The 16,694-nt window shown below is 42.7% G+C and overlaps 1 protein-coding gene across 2 annotated transcripts in view; it reads right to left on the bottom strand.

Moving 5' to 3' along the window:
- Positions 1 to 1,345: 1,345 nt before the first annotated feature.
- The window catches only part of p2rx3b (purinergic receptor P2X, ligand-gated ion channel, 3b), a 42,266-nt gene continuing 26,917 nt past the window's right edge, over positions 1,346 to 16,694 (bottom strand). Inside the window, exons 10-13 of one of the 2 annotated variants that reach the window (XM_080881542.1) lie at positions 14,677 to 14,770; positions 14,349 to 14,414; positions 11,886 to 11,963; positions 1,346 to 1,747 (exon numbers count right to left, since the gene is read on the bottom strand). In XM_080881542.1, the coding sequence (XP_080737668.1) occupies positions 1,634 to 1,747; positions 11,886 to 11,963; positions 14,349 to 14,414; positions 14,677 to 14,770 (352 nt within the window). In that variant the 3' untranslated portion in view covers positions 1,346 to 1,633. The remainder of the gene's footprint in view (positions 1,748 to 11,885; positions 11,964 to 14,348; positions 14,415 to 14,676; positions 14,771 to 16,694) is intronic. The other variant, XM_080881543.1, reaches the window with a different exon arrangement.

The following is a 16,694-nucleotide window of genomic DNA, read 5'->3' as shown; positions in this document are numbered from 1 at the left end:
CTCTTCAGTTCGTCTCAACATACGCTCGTCATATTCTGTGATATGATTTACTCTGAGGTGTTTGACAAGGTTAGTGATGTTGCCACAACCATACATGCCAACCCTCCCGATTTTTCCGGGAGAATCCCGAATTTCAGTGCCCCTCCCAAAAATCTCCCAGAGCCACCATTCTCCTGAATTTCTCCAATTTTCCACCCGGACAACAAAATTGAAAAACCATATCGCAGAATTCATAGCGCGGCCCAGCCAATTCCAGTTTCCAACAATGGAGGCAGCGACTTAGTTTTAATATTACTCTTATTTCTCTTTCTGGGTCGCAAAAAAATTTTTAACATATTTTCAGAATGTAGCTGTGTAAACTTCAAATATCTGAGCCGACCGACACATCGTCTTCAAACCCCCGCGGTCTTTCGCTACTCGGGTTAAACATGATATATAAGTCACTTTGATAACTTAAAAATGTTATTGTTTGGCTTTTTCAGTGTTTTATTTGTTCGTGATTAAATTGGTTTGGCTGAGATTAAAGTTATTAGATTAGATTAAATTACATGTAACTTTATTAATCCCTCGGGAGGGTTCCTCCGGGTTTTCACACAGCTGAATAAAACTAAATAAACAAAGTGTGAGACAGTCGAGAGTTTACGTCAGCGCCCGGTTATATTTTAGAGAGCAAGAAGCAGACGGCAGAGTTTCACTCCACCGAGGGAGCTCGTGAGGTACTACCTGGCTTTCTTTAGACCGCGAAGGCCGGGTCCTCAGGTGGAAGCAGCCTCTGAATTTGGACACCCCCGCTGTTTCCGGGCCGGCCAATAATAACGGTGACATTTAACGTATTTTATCCGATAAATAAACACTGTAATAAACAGCCCTTTTGAATGTCTCCCTGATTCTGAGGTCTCAAGGTTGGTAAGTATGGCCACAACACCTCACTTTTTTGCCACATGTATGCAAACCACGTCTCAGCTGTTTGTGGAGGTAAAATACGTCCACACAATTACGCTCAGCCATTGTTGTGAGTGCGCACACCAGGGGCTGCGAGACATTTATACAGCCGTATTTCGCACATGACTATGAAAGGCGGAAGAGGAAGTAGTTCCTTTGAATGTAGGCAATTAGAATGTTATAGTTTCTTTCCACTGTGTTCTTGTTAATGATAAACTACAAATTTACCCTAAATTACTAAAATTTTGATATTTTAATGTGAGAATCGATTCAAGAACATAAATGATTGGTATCGGAGGAATCGATATTTCAGGATCGATCCGCACATCACTAGTAAATGAATGAGAGTGGAAATCACAATAGAAATACTAAACAAGAACCAGTTCATCACAGTTATCTTGTTTCTAACTTTATTGTTAAAACGGTAACTTCAGTCAGTTCTCATTTCTTTTCAAAAGCCAGACCACATCAGAAATCCTGAGCTCCTGTCGCATGCCAAATGATAGTCATGCAAAGATAGTCATGCTTTTGTTTTCATTTTATGTCTTTGTCCTTGTTTGTATCCAACTTGAATCAGTGCAAAGCAGCAATAATTCAGCATTCTACGTATTATCTCTAACAACATAAAGACATGGTTTCACCTTGGTACTGCTGGATAATAAAACATGAAATAAACACGTATGCTGTCCATTTAGCTGTAAGGTTCAATAGAAAATGCCCCTGAGTCATTGGACTTTGTCATGGTTTGTCTGAGAGACAGTTGGGAACGATACAGTCCATTGCCTTCGGATGGGTTGTCGGACACCTACAGAAAGAGAGAAAAAGAGTTTGTATCATTATAGATCCAGACCCCTGATCTTCAGTTCGAGTGAGACAAAACAAATTGTATTATGACTGCTGGAGGTTCTGGAGAACCCAGCCAGCTTCATGTTTCGTCTGCTGGAGGTTCGGGAGAACCCAGCCAGCTTCATGTCTCGTCTGCTGGAGGTTCGGGAGAACCCAGCCAGTTTCATGTTTCGTCTGCTGGAGGTTCGGGAGAACCCAGCCAGTTTCATGTTTCGTCTGCTGGAGGTTCAGGAGAACCCAGCCAGCTTCATGTTTCGTCAGCTGGGGGTTCAGGAGAACCGCACCAGCCTCATGCCACGTCAGCTGGAGGGCCCGAGGAGCCCGTCCAGCTTCACGCCTCGTCAGCTGGCGGGCTCGAGGAGCCCGTCTGGCCACCTTCTGTTTCACCACCTGTGGCTGCAGCGCCACCACCTGCGGCTCCCGTGCCGCCACCTGCTACCGCTTGCTGCTTCTGCGCCTCAGCCTGAGGACGACGCCTCGCCTGGTTCTGCCACACCTCAGTCTGAGAACTCATACAAACTCATTTCACCCACTATAGACTGTGTGTTGCTGCAACTTACACAGCCTCCTGCCACGTCAGCTGGGGGGCCCGAGGAGCCCGTCCAGCCACCACCTGTGGCTGCCTCACTGTCACCTGGTTCTGCCTCTGCTACGCCTGGTCCAGCCTCTGCCTCTGCTACGCCTGGTCCAGCCTCTGCCTCTGCTTCGCCTGGTCCGGCTCCGGCTTCTGCTTCGCCTGGTCCAGCTCCAGCCTGTGCTTCGCCTGGTCCGGCTCCAGCCTGTGCTTCGCCTGGTCCGGCTCCAGCCTGTGCTTCTTCTTTGCCTGGTCCGGCTCCAGCCTGTGCTTCTGCTTCGCCTGGTCCAGCTCCAGCCTGTGCTTCGCCTGGTCCAGCTTCGGCTTCGGCTTCTGCTTCGCCTGGTCCAGCTTCGGCTTCGGCTTCTGCTTCGCCTGGTCCAGCTTCAGCCTGTGCTTTGCCTGGTCCAGCTTCGGCTTCGGCTTCTGCTTCGCCTGGTCCAGCTTCAGCCTGTGCTTCTGCTTCGCCTGGTCCAGCTTCAGCCTGTGCTTCGCCTGGTCCAGCCTCAGCTTCTGCTATGCCTGGTCCAGCTTCAGCCTGTGCTTCTGCTTCGCCTGATCCAGCTTCAGCCTGTGCTTCGCCTGGTCCAGCTTCGGCTTCGGCTTCTGCTTCGCCTGGTCCAGCTTTGGCTTCTGCTTCGCCTGGTCCAGCTTCTGCCTCTGCTCCTGCTTCGCCTGGTCCAGTTTCTGCCTCTGCTTCGCCTGGTCCAGCCTCAGCTTCTGCTACGCCTGGTCCAGCTTCTGCCTCTGCTCCTGCTTCGCCTGGTCCAGCTTCTCCCTCTGCTTCGCCTGGTCCAGCTTCTGCCTCTGCTTCGCCTGGTCCAGTTTCTGCCTCTGCTTCGCCATCGTCAGGTCCAGCATCAGCCTCTGTTCCTGCTTCGCCTCCGCCTGGTCCAGCTTCGGCCTGTGCTTCGCCTGGTCCAGCTTCGACCTTAGCTTCTGCTTCGCCCTCGCTGGGTCCAGCTTCGGCCTTGGCTTCTGCTTCGCCCTCGCCTGGTCCGGCTTCGGCTTCTGCTTCGCCTGGTCCAGCATCGGCCTCTGTTTCTGTGTCGGCCTCGCCTGGTCCCGCGGCTGTGCTGCCGCTGCCCAAGCCACGTTTTGCCCCTCGGAATCGCCGGCCGCTTTCCGGGCCGTCAGCTGGACTTCGTTGCCATCGGGGTCAGCCGCCTGAACTGATGAACTGTGACCTGCTGTGCTCTCGACCTCCGGGTCGGCCCCCTGAACCTTTGACCTCTGACCTGCTGTGCTCTCGACCTCCGGGTCGGCCCCCTGAGCTCATGGATTTTGGACTGCTGGACCGTTGGCCTCCTGGTCGGCCGCCTGAACTTTTGAACTTTCTTTTGTTTTGCTGTCAACCTCCGGGGCAGCCACCTGAACTGCTTCGCCATTCACTCCTGTTCTGCCGGGTTCATGGTCGCCCTCCTGGAGCTGGGTCTCGGCCTCTTGTGCCCTTGTTGTGTTTGCTCTGTGTTTTCGCTTTGTGTTTTGTGGTTTTGTTTCCAGCCCTCCGTCCTGGTCCCCCTCCGCCCGCCCTGGGTGGGTTGTTGTGGTTTTGTTTTTGTGTTTGTTTTCTGGTTGTTTTCGGGCGTCTGGAATCCGCCCTTGAGGGGGGGGGCTCTGTCACAGGCTGGGTCTCTGACCCAGCACTCTGAGTTCATGTTTGTATTTGTCTCATTTTGTTATGTGATTAGTTTTGTGTCATTTCCTATCTGTCTTTAGTTTGGGCAGTTATTGTTTATTGTTCCTCTGGTTTTCTATGTTTTGGGTTCTTGTATCATTCATCACGCATTAGGTTTGTTAAGTTTGTATTGTCATGTCTAGTTTTAGTGTTTCCTGTTTTATTCTGACAGTGTCATGTGTTCTTTGTTCATTGTATTTAGCTTTCCTCTCCTGGTCCTGTCATTAGGTTTATGTCAGTCAGCTGTTCCCCCATGTGTCTCCACTTCCCCTGATCACCTCATGTATGTATTTAAGCCCTTTGTTTTCTGCATGCCATTGTCGGGTCGTCTGTTTATCTCACCAGAGTTACAGTTATAGTCTTAGTCTTAGCCTGTTATTTTCCACCACAGTTATAGTTATAGTTTTTGGTCTTAGTACCTCTTAGTGTTTTGTTTCTTAGTGTTTTGACAGTTTGCTTTGGTTTCCTGGTTTTTCCTTGCCGTTATCATTAAAGGATCACTTTTCCGTTAAAACCTTACTACTCCTCGTCGTCATCTGCTTTTGGGTCCTGTTTCCACACACATCGGCGCACCCCGCCGTGACAAAAACACATTTCTAGCGTTAACTAAACTTCCAAAACAGCTACCTAGATCATTTAAATTACACAACTGAAAGCATATGTGTATTGTTTGTGTATTTATACACAAACACTCATATATATTCAAATGGTTTTTTAAAAAGTGTTCATTTACCTGTTACTACCACACACCAAATCTGGTCGTTGGTACTTGCTGGCTTGTGTAGCCACTAGGATCCTGGAGCATTTCTGCTGTGTTTTGGAATTTGTACATGATTTGTCTCTAGGGGCCACTGTAAATATACTTTTATTTATTCACTCCACATAAAATGTCATAAATAAATTATAAAATACAATAAAACAACTATTTACATTTCAACTTTTAACTATTTAAATTTTCAGCTTTTTCCTTTTAAACAAATTTAAAGCGTAACAAAACAAAACAAAAAGAAGATGCACATTCTCAGTCATATAGGCCTAGGGTGTTTCCTGCTTGGAATTGCATACATAGGCTTCAATGCATGAATAAACTTTCTGAATCCTTTATCATCTGCAACTGAAAATAGTTGTGGATGATTACTATACCTTTCTAATGTGACGTTGTTGTCCCTGGCTCTCTTTCTCTCTCTGTGCTACTGCGACAACCCGTTCTCACTCCCAAAGCGTAACATTTTACGCTAGGTGACAAATCATCACCATATTACGTTTTCGGCTACCCACCACGTTCCTAAATGACGACCTCGGAAAAAAGAGGAAATATGCGAACCGTCTGGACTGAATCTACACATGTTTGCTTTTTCTTCAAATAGCTTAGAAACACGCTATTTAACATCATTAAAGTCCTGGTTAAGGTCAGGAATAAGGTTATGGTCAGGGCTAGGGATAAGGTTAGGTTTAGGGCTGGGTTATTACCGCGGGAGCGTCATTGCACTGGATTCCAGCCATGACCCGCCGCGTACCATAAGAACGCCGAAGGTCTCCTTTCGCGTTCCTCAGGAACGCCGCGGGACGTGACAAAACGTCGACATGTTACGCCTCGGGAGTGAGAACGCTTTGACTGCGAGTGTAACTACCGCCCCTCTCCCCTCTTCCCAGCGTAAAGCACAAGGCTCGCATGCGGAGTGAAGCCGAAAAAAGTGCGAGAGAGAGGATGGGAGAAAGAAAAAAAAAATCACGGCTCCCAATTAGGAGCCGGCTCGCATCGTTCACTTCAAAGAGCCGGCTCTAAGAGTTTGTTCGTTTGGGACCAACACATCACTAGTGTCGTGGTAAATAATAGACAAAAATACACCTTTATTTAGGTGAGGCAGCAAGTCCAGCTGGCTGAAGAAACCAGGTTTTAAAGGTAGTCCTAAACAGGGGCCGCACAGCAAAACGCTTAGACACAAAATATAAAAAGGAAAACTATGGGCTTAAATACACACACATGAGATAAGCAGGGAAAGAGAACACAGCTGCACACAGGACCGGGCTATCACAATAAGAAACTTGTCATGATCCTGGGTCCTTTTGACCCAGCGTTTTGTGTTTTCTCTTCGTGATTGTGGTTCTGTTAATTCTCTGGTTAGTGTTTACTCTGTTCTTCCCGTGTGTTCCTGTATCTAGTCCGCGTTTCTTAGTTTGTGTCTTTTCTTGTGTAAGTTCCTGTTTTATTGTGAAGGTCTGTGTCTTATGTGAGTGTTTTCAGTTTGCCTCCCTAGTCTCGTCATGTTAATCACTCCCAGCTGTGTTCCCACCTGTATGTAATCTCCCTGTGTTCTCTGAGTGTATTTAAGTTGTGTCTTCTGTCATAGTAATTGCTGGTTCGTCTGTGTTATTTCCCTTCCACCCTTCTGTGTTGATTCTCTGGTCATTCTCCCTGCAAGTCACGTTCGTATTCCGGTTAGTGTTTTATTTAGTTTTCCCAGTTTAGAGTTTTCACCGTTCTGTTCCTCGCCACCCTGTCTGTTGTACCTTTTGGTTGCAAATAAACTCACCCTCCACTTCAGCAGCCTGCAGTTTGGATCCATTATTATTCACACGGCTTGCCCCGGCAAACTGTGACAAAACTAAACTGAAAATTTGTCTGAAAAGTCAAATGATGGCAAATGAAGTGAACTTTTCAAAGTGGTTTCCTTTTGAAGTTTTCACACCTCAGTAAATATCAGTAAAGATAGAGCTTGAATAACCAACAGAATAGTTTCTGGGTTTTTCCAAGCATAGCTGCACAGATGCACACTCACTCATTTTTGTTGCATTTACAGTAAGGTTGTGTGAGATTATAATATTATCTTACGCCATGTTATGCCCCTGATTAAGGATTGTGAAGCTATTATGTAGTTTTAGTTTGCATTCTCCTGAATTAGAAGAAGGTGATAACTATTACATGTGTTAAACTTATTTGTATTACATTAGACTGCTGATTTATTGTGAATGAATGATATTGTTTATGATGCATTATACAGGGAATGCAGAATTATTAGGCAAATGAGTATTTTGTCCACATCATCCTCTTCATGCATGTTGTCCTACTCCAAGCTGTATAGGCTCGAAAGCCTACTACCAATTAAGCATATTAGGTGATGTGCATCTCTGTAATGAGAAGGGGTGTGGTCTAATGACATCAACACCCTATATCAGGTGTGCATAATTATTAGGCAACGTCCTTTCCTTTGGCAAAATGGGTCAAAAGAAGGACTTGACAGGCTCAGAAAAGTCAAAAATAGTGAGATATCTTGCAGAGGGATGCAGCAGTCTCAAAATTGCAAAGCTTCTGAAGCATGATCATCGAACAATCAAGCGTTTCATTCAAAATAGCCAACAGAGTCGCAAGAAGCGTGTGGAAAAACCAAGGCGCAAAATAACTGCCCATGAACTGAGAAAAGTCAAGCGTGCAGCTGCCAAGATGCCACTTGCCACCAGTTTGGCCATATTTCAGAGCTGCAACATCACTGGAGTGCCCAAAAGCACAAGGTGTGCAATACTCAGAGACATGGCCAAGGTAAGAAAGGCTGAAAGACGACCACCACTGAACAAGACACACAAGCTGAAACGTCAAGACTGGGCCAAGAAATATCTCAAGACTGATTTTTCTAAGGTTTTATGGACTAATGAAATGAGAGTGAGTCTTGATGGGCCAGATGGATGGGCCCGTGGCTGGATTGGTAAAGGGCAGAGAGCTCCAGTCCCACTCAGACGCCAGCAAGGTGGAGGTGGAGTACTGGTTTGGGCTGGTATCATCAAAGATGAGCTTGTGGGGCCTTTTCGGGTTGAGGATGGAGTCAAGCTCAACTCCCAGTCCTACTGCCAGTTTCTGGAAGACACCTTCTTCAAGCAGTGGTACAGGAAGAAGTCTGCATCCTTCAAGAAAAACATGATTTTCATGCAGGACAATGCTCCATCACACGCGTCCAAGTACTCCACTATGGGCAGAAATCTGTGCCATCAGAAACTGAATTTGAATAAGTTCAATTTGAATTTGAATTGCTCAGATTGAATCTGAATTGTAACTTGAATAAATGCTTTTGAAAACTGAATTTGAATTAGTCTAATTTGAAATTGAATTTATGGTTTGAAAATGATCATCACTAAATTGAAATTGAATTTTATATTTTGAAAATGAATTGATTTGCTTTGAAACTGCATTTTATCCTTTAAAAATTCAGCTCTCGAATAATTTCAGTTTCACTTCTCACCATTCAGTTTCAGTTCTACAATTCAGTTTTTTGGAACTTACATCCGGTTCAAGCGCAGATTAATAGAACTACGTTTTACTAGCGGACCGAAAGTGTTACTGACGGGAATCTACAGCGTCTTGAGCTGAATTAAGACTTCAGAAGTCATTCGTCATGTCGAATGACCAGCGGATGAACTCTTAGGTTGGTAATAAATGTATTACATGTATAAGAACAAGCATCATGTTAACAAATGATAGCCATACAGTAACTGTTATGCTTATTGTAGCTGTTAGCTAAAAACGGTAACTTAGCGTAGTTTGCCCTGAATTCAGCTTTGACAAACAAATATGATCGACTGTTTCTAGTAGAATTCCAAAGTTGTCATCTTGGACCCTCTCAGAGTACCCCCTCTGTATGCTTGCAGAGACCCCTACAGTAGGGAAACGTGCAAAACGGTGTCCAAACCTTTGTGTTTTAGCTTTATTTATGTCTTACACAGCATCCCAACTCTTTAGCTAACTTCATAACTTTAGCTAAAGTGAATAGTTAGTCTAATTCATTAGTGCAGCATTACTGGATCACCTCTGTTTGAAGTGATATAATGTGATATACAACTATCACTGTGTTTAACTACCATAATAATTCTTAGGGTACTGAGTGCATGCTTAATTAGATTTTTTCTTTTTTTAAAGCATACTGCTCCATTACTATGTTTGACAGGCTGAAGTTGTCGGGTCACCTCCTAAATCGACCATCTTTTACAGGTGTTTTGTGCCAGAAATGGAGTGTCCACTGAAGACTGAAGATACTGAATCTCTACGCCTTGCCATTGATCCCTCTTGTGCCTTCATCTAGACAAGAGACAAACTTAACCACTCTCATATGCTCTGAACCTACATCACCTTCCCTGACAGTCGTAGCTTGGCTCATCTGAGGGTGAAATTATAATTCCCGTCAGTACTTTCGGTCCGCTAGTAAAACGTAGTTCTATTAATCTGCGCTTGAACCGGAACCGGATGTAAGTTCCAAAAAACTGAATTTTGGAACTGAAACTGAATGGTGAGAAGTGAAACTGAAATTATTCGAGAGCTGAATTTTTAAAGGATAAAATGCAGTTTCAAAGCAAATCAATTCATTTTCAAAATATAAAATTCAATTTCAATTTAGTGATGATCATTTTCAAACCATAAATTCAATTTCAAATTAGACTAATTCAAATTCAGTTTTCAAAAGCATTTATTCAAGTTACAATTCAGATTCAAGGTTCAAGGTTCTTTATTATTTGTCACATGCATAGTTATACAAGTATAACACACAGTGAAATGTAGCCTGACACGCTCCTCGACATGTGCAAAAATTGGGGGGGGGGGGGGGGGGTGTAGAGGAGGAACATTATATATATATATATATATATATATATATATATATACACACACACACTGGGTGAATGTGCAGTAGTAGCAGCAAGCAGGTGAATTCTGTACATTAATATGAATAGATATCTGACTATTTTACAGGATAGACAATATAAACATATTTAAAATTAAAGGAATTGAAATGTACATTGTGCCTTGGTTTAGAGTGTCTGGAAGAGTCCTGACTCAGTCAATTATAGATGATGTGAGAGGGCGGGTGTGTGTGTTTAGGGCACGGATGGCTTGGGGATAGAAGCTCCTCTTGAGTCTCTCTGTCCTTGCCCGGAAGATGCGGAACCTTCTACCAGATTGCAGAAGTTGGAACAGTTTGTTGCCAGGATGGGACGGGTCCTTCAGTATCTGCGCTGCTCTAGTCCGGCATCTCCTGGTGTAGGTGTCCTGAAGCGGGGGGAGAGCAATCCTGCAGCAGCGTTCTGCTGTACGGATCACTCTCTGGAGAGCTTTTTGGTCCTTCACACAGCTGTTCCCAAACCACGATGTCATGTTCTGTGTGAGGATGCTCTCCACAGCGCCTGTATAGAAAATCTTTGGAGAGACCCTGAACTTCCTCAGTTGTCGTAGGTGATACAGGCGCTGCCTAGCCTTTTTGGTCTGGACCTGAATGTGGGCAGCCCATGTCAGGTCTGAGGAGATGTGGACACCAAGATACTTGAAGGACTGCACCCTCTCCACTGGAGCTCCATTGATGATAATGGGCTTGTAGTCTCTGTGCTGACCCCTTCTGAAGTCCACCACCAGCTCCTTGGTCTTGCTGACGTTCAGCTGGAGGTGGTTGTCCTGGCACCACGATGCCAGATTCTTCACTTCATCCATGTAGGCCGCCTCATCGTTGTTGGAGATGGCACCCAACACCACTGTGTCGTCAGCAATTCAAATTCAAATTTAACTTATTCAAATTCAGTTTCTGATGGCACAGATTTCTGCCCATACTCCACAGCGTGGCTGGCAAGAAAGGGTATAAAAGAAGAAAAACTAATGACATGGCCTCCTTGTTCACCTGATCTGAACCCCATTGAGAACCTGTGGTCCATCATCAAATGTGAGATTTACAAGGAGGGAAAACAGTACACCTCTCTGAACAGTGTCTGGGAGGCTGTGGTTGCTGCTGCACGCAATGTTGATGGTGAACAGATCAAAACACTGACAGAATCCATGGATGGCAGGCTTTTGAGTGTCCTTGCAAAGAAAGGTGGCTATATTGGTCGCTGATTTGTTTTGTTTTTGAATGTCAGAAATGTATATTTGTGAATGTGGAGATGTTATATTGGTGTCACTGGTAAAAATAAATGATTGAAATGGGTATATATTTGTTTTTTGTTAAGTTGCCTAATAATTATGCACAGTAATAGTCACCTGCACACACAGATATCCCCCTAAAATAGCTAAAACTAAAAACAAACTAAAAACTACTTCCAGAAACATTCAGCTTTGATATTAATGAGTTTTTTGGGTTCATTGAGAACATGGTTGTTGTTCAATAATAACATTATTCCTCACAAATACAACTTGCCTAATAATTCTGCACTCCCTGTTATAGTTATAAGAAATACTGTTTTCAGAGAGTCAGGACTTTGCTTTTTCTGATAGTAGAGGAGACAGAGCACATTCCACGGGAGCTTCACTCCCACCGTTGTTAAAGGCAGACAAAATAGGGAGCCAAGGCCATAAGTCAGGCTCGCTAGGAGTTAGGAAAATGTGAATGTTTAGGCTTTTACGACTAGGTGGGGGTCAACAGTGGCTATAAGAGTTTGAGTAATGCTCCACCATTTGGAGATCGATGCTGTCTGTGTGCAGTGTTCATCTCCCCACGCATGTGTTCATTAAAATCATTGTTTGACCGAAGCTCTTCTGGACCATTATTGTTTTTGTGTTCACCCTCAATATCTGAACCCGCAACAGTTGTTCTTTAAGCAGGCCTGAAATCTGATTAGTTCAGAAAAGAGAGTCAAGAGTTAAATATGATCTAAGACCCCAAGAATTTGAATGAATTGCCAAAAGTGAAAGGGGTTCAAGCTGGGTGTCCTTTTTAAAACCATTTTTTAAAACGCACTTTTTCCAAATTGCGTTCTGCTGAACTTTGAGCCTTTTTGTGTTTTAATGTAATAATGTTTTAACCTTACATGTCAGCAACATGGTCACCAATAAAAATCAGATAACGTGCACATTAAAACGTGATTAAGAGCTGCGTATTTTACCTCTTCAAATTTCTTGGCCTTGTATTGCTCCGCACCTTTCAGGAAGTTGAGCAGTATGATGTCACACAGCACTGTGCCCTACGTAATAATAATAATGATAATAATTATAATTATAATAATAATAATTACAAGCAAGCCCCTTCAACCTCCAAAATGTCACTTGTCACCACCCCTTGGTCCACAGCTTCATTTCCATTTAGTTTCAGTTCATTTTTTCTGGTATTTAAGGCCAATAAAAATCAAAAGTCTAACCTGATTGAATTTTTGATGATCACCAGTTTAAGATCATTTTCTAGGACATGTGCAGACATCTTCAAGCACAGCTGCTATTTTCAGATTGTTCTCTAGCTGTCTGTTTCTGAACACTGAGCACTGATTTCCCCACTAACCTTGAACTTCTACTGAGAAATAAAATCAACCTCTTTTCCAACCTAACCAAAATTTTGTGTGAAGCATCATGGATGCTTTACCTTTTTGTCAATATTCATCAATTTGGGACTTTTTTTAATCACACCTCAAATGTAACCCATTATGTATTTATTTAATAATCCTGGCTTCCAAATATAAGTGGCCTAAATAAATATATTAACTTCCTAGGACCTGGCATCCACATATGTGGACATCACATTTTGGGATATCTAGACCAAAATACAAAATGTTGCTCTACAAGGGCCTGATTTCCAATTACGAGGACATTATACTGCCTCTGTTCTATCAAAATTTAAAGCAAATATCCTCATATGTGGATCTCATTTCTCTCAGAAAGAAAAACCAGGTAAAAAAAATCTGGTAATTCTTTGTTTTTACATTAATCAGGTCCCAAACAGCCTAAATAGCAAAGAGAGTTTAAAAATGCATGCCATGAAAGAGTTCGGGTCTAAACATAGAAAATCTATTGTAAGTTTAGAAAACAACAGCAAATAAACTAATGATATGAATGTCCCTTAATTTGGAAAAATGAAGCGGTGTTGCACATGTTGGTTGTTTCATCCTGAAAACAAGCAGTTGCAGATGTTTGATATATTTTTGACTGACAACGATGACACTAATGGATCTTCTCTAATTTCAGATGCAGAAAATGCTCATGAACTCACTTTCATGAGCATTTTCAAAACATTCTTTAAATCTAAATTAGAAAGTAAGAAGAAACAATAATGGTCATTGAAGGGAATTACAGTAATAAAGAAAATTGGAAAGATTGTGGTCCAGGAACTTCTGATAGGTTTTAATATGTAATAAAAGGCTTTTATTTTCATGGGATAGGGACACCACACACACAGTGGTGCGAATACATGTTTGCCCCCTTCATGATTTCCTATTTTTTTGTATGTTTGTCACACTTAAATGTTTCGGATCACCACACCAATTTAAGGGGGGGCTGTAACTCAGGTGGTAGAGCAGGTCACCTACTACTTGTAAGGCTGGTGGTTTGTTCCCCTGGCTGGTCCAGTCTGCATGCCAAATGTCCTTGGGAAAGATACTAACCCCAAGCTCCTCTCTGATGCATCCATTGGAAAATGAATGTGTGTGAATGTTAAATAGAAAAAGCAGTTATAGTGGAAAAGTGCTCTGTAAGAACCAGTCCAGGTACCAAGATAACACAAGTACACAAAATGAAGGTATTTATTATTACGGGGAAATAAAACCCAAACCTACATGGCTCTGAGTGAAAAATTGATTGCTGACCAAAGATACCCCAAAGGTGCTACAACGACTGATCCAGCAGGTCACAAAAGAGCCCAGAACAACATCCAAAGAACTGCAGGCCTGACTTGCCTCAGTTAAGGTCAGTGTTCATGACTCCGCCATGCAGGCCATTGTTGCCCAGATGGCAGAGTTCAAAGACGAAACCCACTGCTGAGCAAAAGAACCATAAAGGCTTGTTTACCAGAAAACATCTTGATGGTCCCCCAGGCTTTTGGAAAAACACTCTGTGGACTGACGAGACAAATGTTGAAGGTGTGTGTCCCATTACATCTGGAGTAACAGTAACAGCATTTCAGAAAACATCATACCACAGTAACATATGTTGGTGTCAGCGTGATGGTCTGGGGCTGTTTTGCTGCATCAGCACCTGGAAGACTTGCTGTGGTAAATGGAAGCACGACTTCTGCTGTTTACCAAAACATGATGGAGAATGTCCGCACATCTGTTCAAATTCCCAACCAGTTGTTAGGCTTAGGGGACAATGAACTTTTCACACAGGGCCAAGTAGCTCTGGATTTTTTCCACTTAATAATAAAGACCCCTTCCTGATTTTTGGCTTACATTTGAGGTGTAAGCTGCTTCAAAGCCACCTTCAGTTCTTAGACCAAAATTTTTTATGTCAGGCTTTCCATTTTCCTTTTTAAAGGGTAGAAAAAGATAAGAGGAAAACTTTTGCGTTTTAGAATTGACTAATCTTAACAAAACTCCTGAATTAAACATTTATAACGATTTGATTAAATCTAAACGTTAACTCACCACTCCCACTGATGTAAAGGCTGCAACCATGTTAATGAGTGTAGGGATCATGTTGAACTTTCCTGCCTGCAAAACAAGAGTATGAGTCAGGTTCAGTTTCCTGGAGAAGATCGGTACAAAAAAGTCCTGGTGTTTTGTGTTTTCTTCTTTTATTCACAAACAACAACAGAAACATGACAATCAAGACTATAGATGTATCATTTAAAAATATATTTTAAAAAATTACACACATATTTATATTCCTGTATCATTAATGTGTTTGTGAAATAAAGGTAACTGGATGTAAACTTCTTTATTCAGTGAACTGACAGTGAAACTACACACTCACATTTCCATTGACCAAGACGTCAAACCTGATAGCATAGGCTTTGACCAGAGTGCGGTAGTCAGTCCCATTTTCCATCTTAAAATACTTTGCAAATCTAAATAGAAAGAAACATCACATCATTCTTATAGTGACATCTATTCTGTTCAATTTACTAGAAGGTTCATGAATGATCAATAAAACAAGACAAAAAAACACATTTCTTGTAGACATGTAGATATGATTAGACAAAGATCAAACACTGTTTTTATATGCCACAATTAAAGCTAGTTTTTACTTAATGCTATTTGGCCACATATAATAATGGATTGCATTTATATAGTGCTTTTCAACCGCTTTACAATTCCACTATTCATTCAATCTGAATAATAAATAAAGTTGCGTATAGGGAGTCCACCAACCAGTTTTTGTAGGATCATCTATGTTAAAATTCATGGACATTATGTATTGTAAAACTTTAGAAATGATATATCGAGTGATGAAAAAGAATGTTCCACTTTGTATTCTAAGTATGTTTAAACTAAGAGATGGAAAATATGATTTGAGGGGGTCTTATAAGTTTGAAATACCTAAAGTGGAAACCAATGTTAGGTATAGATGTGCCAGTTTTGGGAGTGAAATTATGGAATGGACTTAATGATGAACTGAAGATGTGTTTTTCTTTGTCATTTTTCAGGAAGAATTTACAAATTGGTATCATTCAAGCTTATGGAAATTTGGTTTGATGAATAACTTTGTGTTGATTTCATTTCTTGATTTATCATTGATTTATTTTCAAACTGTTATATAACTTATTTGTCAATGCTATTTATTTTCTTGGCTAAGGATTTGATTATTCCTATGGGGTAAAGGATAGGATAATTATAAGCCACAGGCTGTATGATTGAGTACTTTTATGTAAAATGATAATCTGTGTTGTTGACCGAAATAAATTTCACTTCACTCTCACACACTGGTGGAGGCAGCTACAGGTGTAGCCACAGCTGCCCTGGGGCGCACTGACAGAGGCGAGGCTGCCATATCGCGCCATCGGCCCCTCTGGCCAACACCAGTAGGCGGTAGGTGAAGTGTCTTGCCCAAGGACACAACGACCGAGTCTGTCCGAGCCAGGGCTCGAACCGGCAACCTTCCGATTACAAGACGAACTGCCAACACTTGAGCCACGATCGTACCTTATCGTAACTTAAATATACTGCTCCAAAATACAATTAAAAGAACAGTTTTTATCAGAGTACAGTCAGTTAAACTTCTGAGGTAATTACCTGGTCAGTTGAGTACCAAAGGAGTTTATCAGTTTCAGCAGCTTTGGTGTTAATGAAATAATCAGCAGGCATAGTTTTACAGGTGGAGGCCACTGACATTTGTCCCTCCTCATCTTTTCTGACTGTTTTATCAGTATTTCTGCATTTGGATAGGGTGAGCATTGCTACTGGTAGCATGAGGAGATACTTGGACCCTACAGAGGTTGCACGGGTAGTACAACTCCTCTAGGATGGCACATCAATATGTGTCATTGCCAGAAGGTTTGCTGTGTCTCCCAGCACAGTCTCAAGAGCATGGAGGAGAGTCCAGGAGACAGGGAGTTACTCTAGGAGAGTTGGACGGGGCTGTAGAAGCCTTTAACCGATCGGGGGGACTGATATCTCCTCATTTGTGCAAGGACAAAGAAAATGAGCATGTCCAAAGCTCTACAGGATGCCCTCCAGCAGGCCACCAGTGTCAATGTCTCAGACCAAACAATTAGAAATGGATTTCATGATCGTGGCCTGAGGGCCTGACGTCCTCTACTGGGCCCTCTGCTCACTGCCTACCACAGTGCTGCTCATGCTGCACATTATGCTTTACAAATTAAAATGCACAAAAATGATGCAATAAAAGAGAAGGAATAAAACCATTAGACACAAAAACCAACTACAACAACAATGACTAAGGCTGTTAAAACAAAGAGAGGTTTGGGTCAGTGTGTGCTAACCCAAACATGTGTAGATCTAATATGTAGAGGCAGACTCTTCCAGAGTCTG

This window comes from Rhamphochromis sp. 'chilingali', assembly GCF_963969265.1.
Source record: "Rhamphochromis sp. 'chilingali' genome assembly, chromosome: 4".
NCBI classification, from domain to species: Eukaryota; Metazoa; Chordata; class Actinopteri; order Cichliformes; family Cichlidae; genus Rhamphochromis; species Rhamphochromis sp. 'chilingali'.
The sequence above is the reverse complement of the archived record's forward strand: the minus strand, read 5'-3'. Positions and strand labels throughout refer to the sequence as shown.